Source organism: Leiobunum rupestre, chromosome 9, assembly GCF_980474605.1.
Source record: "Leiobunum rupestre chromosome 9, qqLeiRupe1.1.hap1, whole genome shotgun sequence".
NCBI lineage: Eukaryota > Metazoa > Arthropoda > Arachnida > Opiliones > Sclerosomatidae > Leiobunum > Leiobunum rupestre.
In genome coordinates this window covers 49906404-49912919 of record NC_143392.1, presented here as the reverse complement: position 1 = coordinate 49912919, position 6516 = coordinate 49906404, and the positions used below count along the sequence as shown (strand labels likewise).

General features: G+C 45.2%; 2 protein-coding genes across 2 annotated transcripts; both read left to right on the top strand.

Moving 5' to 3' along the window:
* Positions 1-1198: 1198 nt before the first annotated feature.
* LOC149928595 (uncharacterized) lies at positions 1199-4245 on the top strand. Its single transcript, XM_090157939.1, has 3 exons — positions 1199-1249; positions 1435-1711; positions 2846-4245. Exons 1-3 carry the CDS (start codon positions 1199-1201, stop codon positions 4243-4245), a joined length of 1728 nt encoding a protein of 575 aa, XP_090014065.1.
* Positions 4246-4314: 69 nt separating this feature from the next.
* On the top strand, positions 4315-6068 carry LOC149928594 (uncharacterized). Its single transcript, XM_090157938.1, has 2 exons — positions 4315-4820; positions 4985-6068. Exons 1-2 carry the CDS (start codon positions 4315-4317, stop codon positions 6066-6068), a joined length of 1590 nt encoding a protein of 529 aa, XP_090014064.1.
* The last annotated feature ends 448 nt before the right edge of the window (positions 6069-6516 follow it).

Genomic DNA, 6516 nt, shown 5'->3' with positions numbered 1-6516 from the left:
ACAACTATCAACGGAGAAAAACCGCTGTGTTATCGTTGAGTTCTTTTAATCAACGCTACGTCACAAAAATCTAAAAGTTGTTGTACGATTTATAGTTCGCTGACTTAACGAACAAAATATCGTCTGCTACCCCTCCTTTAACTTTGTCGAATGACGTCACGACACCGATGAGCAACGGAAAAACCTGCTCCTCCGACCGCTGACTTCGTTGAGCAACATGACGTAAAAACCGGAAGTTAAAAAAACCGTACAGTAAGCTCAGCGCTGAGTCCGCTGAGTCCCGCTGAACGTAGCCCTTATCAGTCGTATACAAAAAAACGTTTTATATCATTTTATATTTTTTAACATAGGTATATAAATCACCGCCGCAACGTAAATGGTCGAGTTCTGTATTCGACCAGCGGTCTTCTCTTGTAATGACGATCTATTAAGTAATAAATTTACTATGTTTTAAATTGTTAATTGAGCTGAGTTCCTTAGACCTTTAAGTTTACACGTTCATTTTGGTCCGTCGAGCCGGATTCGCCGCAGCGATTCGCAACAGTTGATCCCGCCGAGTTCAGTTTTTTTAGTTACGTGAAATCTTCGAGTCTTCAAGGTTCCAGCTCATCAATAGAGGAGTTCGATCGTCATGGATTCCTTGTTACTTAAACGTAAAGCCATCAAGGGTCAAACTACAAGGATCGAAAACAACATTATGGAGCCTACATTCAAGATCGATCTACTGCCGTTGACTGATGGTGCGGTAGACAAAGTCCAGAAGTTGATATCGGAGCTCGAGACGTTGCAAGAATTGATCAATGCCAAATGCAAGAGTGAAGAGTTCGATATACACGAAACCGAATTCAATGTTCTACTAACGAGACTGGAGACGTTAGACATCTTTCTTAGGAATGCCAATAGCAGGATCCAAGCAGTAACAGCCAATGTCTTGCCGGCATCCCGATCGTCTTCGATTGACCTGCCGAAGTTCGGAGGCGACTACACGGAGTGGTTGTCTTTTCAGACTTATTTCTGGCGACGATACATAACAACGCCGCTCTATCTGGAGCACAGAAGCTCCACTATCTGAAGAATTTCACCTACGCTGAAGCAGCCCGCCTCATACATTCTTTGCAATTGACAGACGGCAATTATACAGAAGCGTGGGATATTCTCAATAAACGATTCAACAATACGAGAGAGATCGTGGACGCACATGTCAAGCGTCTCTTCAGTCAGTCGTCCCTTAAGGCTGGTTTACACTAAGGCAAAACCGCCGTGACGGCGGGCGCTAACTTTTGAAATCCTCGTTAGGCCTAATAGAAAATTTTTGCGTTCACGCCCGCCGTCACGACGATTTTGCGCTAGTGAAAACCAACCCTTAACGACGAAAGTTCAACGGCCCTACGCTGTCTCATTGATACAACATCAGAATGTATCAGATCTTTGAAGGTCCTACAAGAGCAAGTCCAGCATTGGGATGCAATTCTCATTCACATCGTCAAAGAAAAGCTCGATGCAGAGTCCCGACGACAATGGGAATTATTCCTCACAGGATCTAAACGTCCAAAATACGATGAATTAGCGGCGTTCCTTGAACAACGCGCCAGAGCACTGGCTGCAGCTAATTCCGTACAAGGAGGATCGAGAACCAAAGACGCCTCTCACCAGAAAAAACACGTGTCCTCACGTCATGGAGCTATAAAATCAAGATGCGTCGTCTGTAGGGGTGTGCGAGTACTCGATCATTATCGAGTACCCGACGTTTTTTGAGGTCGAGTACTCGAAACTCGAACTCGAATAAGAAAATTTAAATACTCGTCGATTATCGAGTAGTAAAAATTTGCCTTATTCGAGTACTCGACTACTCGAATAAGCCGCTTGCTAAACACGTCGAGTTATTTCCCCGTCGATAATATTCAGCCCGTCGTGTAATCGTCTAAAAAACGCCACACTCCCCCTCTAAAAGAGTCTCTTTCTCTTCGTCTAGCCCTTTTCTCCACCGATGAAGCATTTTATTTTATCTTCAACGCGCGGCTGCGCAGTACACAGCTATGATATAAATAAATGCCACCGTTACCTGGTACTCTTAGGCATACGGTACGACGGCTAGCTTTGAATTGGTAGTAGTAACAAGTAAGGCGGACTCCCTGTACTTCTAGAACTTTCTCTAAAGTTTCGGTTTCGAATCGAGCTTCACTTAGGCGGTTTTTCACGACTCTGACGGCGGCGTTTTTCGGGTGTAAAGCCCCATTTTCATGCTCGCTGGTAGCGGGTAAAAATCGACAAAATCCGCTTCAGCTATACACTTTTTCACTTTCCGCGTCGATCTGTTTCAAACAGATAATTTAGCTTTATTTTCACGCTTGCGAGTGGCGGAAGCGAATTTATATCCGCTACCAGCGAGCATGAAAATGGGGCTTTAGGCTTACTATGTTAAAGCTAAGTAGAAGAATAATATAATTAAGTTAATTTAGATTTTAAAGTTATTAAAATTAAATAAAATTTTTAATTAGCTACTGGTTTTTCTTTAATCGACAACCCCGGGCGATTTTTCAAACTACTCGAGTACCCGAACAATTTTTCTTAAATACTCGATACTCGAATAATGAAAAATTTTAGCTTAATCGAGTACTCGAGTACCCGACTCGACCAAAATATTACCCGACTCGACTACTCGACGAAAGCTTGTCGAGTACTCCATACCCGACTCGATCACCAAAAACCACTACTCGCACATCCCTAGTCGTCTGCAACGAAGACCATCCGATCTTTAAATGTTCAACCTTGACGAAGGCTTCTCCGGACGAGAGATGGACATTGGTGAAGAAACATTCACTTTGTTTTAACTGTCTGCGATCAGAGCATCAAAGCAACGATTGCAAGGCTGGATCTTGTCGAAGATGCAATGCTAAGCATAACACTCTCCTCCATCGGGAGTCTGAAGACCCACGGAGTTCAAACTCATCGATCAAATCTCATGTCACAAGAGAACAATCGCGTCATCCATCAAGGATTTCAACAGAATCCCAAATCATTCTTCCTACAGCAAGAGTCGATATCCTGGAACCGAATGGCCGATCCAAATCAGTACGAGCCCTTCTGGATTCTGCGTCCCAGGCAACGTTCATCACGGAACAGAGCGTACGGCGACTTCAATTAAAACGAAATCGACATAACGTTTCTATCGGTGGAATTGGAGCCTCGGGTATTAGTACGTCTCGAGGAAGCATCCAGTTGAACATCAAAACTGGAGTCAACACATCTATTTCCGTCGAAGCTCTTATCCTCAGTAAGATAACGGAGGATTTGCCCAGTCGTCCATTCAACCCGAGTTATTGGTCCGATCTCAAGGGACTTAAATTGGTCGACCCGAAGTTTTATATTCCTGGGTCCATAGACTTCCTACTTGGAGGTGACATATACTTCGAGGTCGTCGAATACGGTAAACGCAAGGGGAAAGGCAAGGTCCCTATTGTGTTCAAGACATCCTTTGGCTGGGCCATTGGGGGAGAGCTATACTCGCAGCACTCAAGTACGTGGTCAGCTGCGATCAACGTTCACTCCTGCACCCTGGATGAGCAGCTTTCCAAATTTTGGGAGCTGGAAGAACTTCTACCGAAGAAGATTTTAACTCCAGAAGAACAACTATGCAAGGATAGCTTCGAAAACACGTATTCTCGAGACCACACCGGAAGATTTATGGTTCGTCTCCCGTTCAAAACCTCTCCAGTAGAGTTGGGAGACTCGAAGAACGCCGCCAGCAGAAGACTTTCAAGTACAGAAAGACGTTTACAAGCCGATCCGGCTCTGCACGATCAATATCACCAGTTCAGGAATGAATACCTCGACATGAAGCACATGGAGATCGTGCCCCACGATGAACTTTGTAAAGCTGCATTTTACCTACCTCATCACGCTATCATTAAAGAGTCGAGCGGTACAACGAAACTAAGAGTCGTTTTTGATGCTTCCGCCAAAACATCTACCGGAGTGTCGCTTAACGACGTTCTGCTCGTGGGGCCGAGACTGCAAGCCGATTTGATCACATTGTTGATACGCTTCCGATCGTATCCCATCGTCATGACGGCCGACATCGCCAAGATGTACCGGCAGATTCTGATGCATCATGAAGATACGGATTGGCAACGAGTTCTCTGGAGATCAGACCCGAAGAGTCCAATTCAAGAATATCGGCTTACGGAACATCATCAGCCCCGTATTTGGCCACAAGGGCACTTAAACAATTATCTCGAGATGTAGAAGATGTCTATCCGTTGGCATCGGAAGCGTGCTCCGAAGACTTCTATATGGATGACGATAGTCGAAGCAATGGAGCTGCAAGCACAACTTTTCAAATCGACCAGGGAAGCCGGCTTCGAGTTAAGAAAATGGGCGTCAAACGATCCGGCACTTTTAGAAGCATTTGCTCCAGAACTTCGAGAAATCCAAGGCCCTCTTCGGATCGACGGCGACGAGACGATTAAAACCTTGGGCCTTCATTGGACACCATCCGCCGACCACTTCTCGTACTCGGTAACGGCTCTTCAAGATCGAACCACCATCACGAAGCGTACCATTCTTTCCGACACGGCGAAGATTTTCGACCCACTGGGGTTATTGGCACCGGAAATAATCATTTCGAATCTACTTCTACAAGAAATGTGGCAGCTAAAGATCGATTGGGATGAGCAGTTACCTTTACATCTCATTTGCAAATGGCGGAGGTTTAAAGATAATCTTCCGGAGATCGAAAAGCTACGAATTCAACGCTATATCTCCCAATCTGAGGTTCAAGAAGCAAGCTTACATGGTTTCTCGGATGCTTCAGAGAGAGCGTTTGCAGCTGTAGTATATCTAATGACAATCTCCACGAGCGGGACTGTGCATATCCAGCTGATCTCCGCCAAGACAAGGGTCGCCCCGCGGAAAACAACGACTCTTCCAAGACTGGAACTCTGTGGCGCCGTTCTCTTGTCGAGACTTATTAAACTCGTCCCAGGCTCTCTCAAGAAGGAGATACCCGAAGTCCATTGCTGGACAGACTCTACGATCGTATTGACCTGGGTCACATCACCGCCACAGCTTCAAAGACGCTCGTTGCTAATCGGGTCACCGAAATACAAGAAACGCTACCATCGGCTTTCTGGCATCATATCACAGGTGAAGATAATCCGGCGGATTGCGCTTCGCGGGGATTACAGGCCAGCGATCTCTCTAAATTTTCCCTATGGCGGGAGGGACCACAATGTTTACGAAATCCTACACCGTTTGAAAGCAACATCAGTACTTTGGTGGAGCAAGGTCCTCTTGGGGAGTGTAGACAAGAAGAAAGAGCCATCGCGCCAATCATCGTCGCGCATTCGCAAATTGACGATGGGCTTCTTCATAAATACTCGTCCTTGCGTACTCTCGTCAACGTCACCGCCTACTGTCTCAGATTCAGTCATAACGCTCGAAGCTCGACGAACGTCCAGCTTGCCCGAATCACGGGTCCGCTTAGCCCAGGAGAACGGGAGATCGCTCTACGCTTTTGGCTAAAAAGAATACTGCAAGAAGTCTTTCATGAAGAAATTGAAATTCTACGCAAGGGGAATGATCTGCCGGCAAAGAGCAGATTACTATCTCTTTCGCTTTTTCTGGACGAATATGGCATACTACGAGTCCGAGGACGTCTGCAACGCGCCAGAATTTCTCCAGATCAAATCCATCCGGTGATCCTTCCTAGAAGAAGTAGGCTAACAGACCTGATCATTCGTCATGAACACGTGAACCAGCTGCACGGTGGTCCTCAACTATTGATCTCAATTCATCAAAGACGTTACTGGATCATTGGTATCCGGGACGCGGTCCGATTCCACGTGAGACAATGTGTCAGCTGCGTTCGACAACAAGCAGGCGACGTCAAAACAACTCATGGCCAGCCTACCGGAGTTGGCTATGCTGGTCCGTTCCAACTCCGAGTTCTTAAGGGTCGTGGGCAAAAGACCTTCAAGGCGTATATCGCCCTCTTCGTCTCTGTGAAGACAGCGGACAGGGAATTGAAGCGTCCAATTGCCAAAGTGTGTCAATTACCTATTGATTAATTGAAACGATATTTCAAGGTGGCCGGAATGTTTAATCGTCGGACTTTCATCGATGGTCACGCCGCGTCTATCTTTAACAGTCGTATACAGAAAAATCGTTTTCTTGTGTATCATTTTATATTTTTTAACATTGGTATATAAATCACCTCCGCAACGTAAATGGGAGAGTTCTGTATTCGACCAGCGGTCTTCTCTTGTAATGACGATCTATTAAGTAATAAATTTACTATGTTTTAAATTGTTAATTGAGCTGAGTTTAAGTTTACACGTTCATATTATAATAGATCGCTTACTTCGGGAATCTTTCCCTTAAGTGGGCAATAATTACCCCGATTTTTAAGTCGGGTGATAAAACAGATTAAAAAAATACAGGCCTATTGCCCTCTTGAGCAATATTTCCAAAATGTTTGAAAAGTTTATAAAAAACCAACTCACTAATTTTTTGGAA

Bases quoted from the DNA above. Each gene is read 5' to 3' on its own strand.
- LOC149928595 (XM_090157939.1), top strand. From the start codon at position 1,199: ATGTCAAGCGTCTCTTCAGTCAGTCGTCCCTTAAGGCTGGTTTACACT. The intron at 1,250-1,434 runs GCAAAACCGCCG...AGATCTTTGAAG, and splicing joins TAAGGCTGGTTTACACTAAG to GTCCTACAAGAGCAAGTCCA. The intron at 1,712-2,845 runs GTGTGCGAGTAC...GTCTGCGATCAG, and splicing joins AAGATGCGTCGTCTGTAGGG to AGCATCAAAGCAACGATTGC.
- LOC149928594 (XM_090157938.1), top strand. From the start codon at position 4,315: ATGGAGCTGCAAGCACAACTTTTCAAATCGACCAGGGAAGCCGGCTTC. The intron at 4,821-4,984 runs GTTTGCAGCTGT...AACTCGTCCCAG, and splicing joins TCGGATGCTTCAGAGAGAGC to GCTCTCTCAAGAAGGAGATA.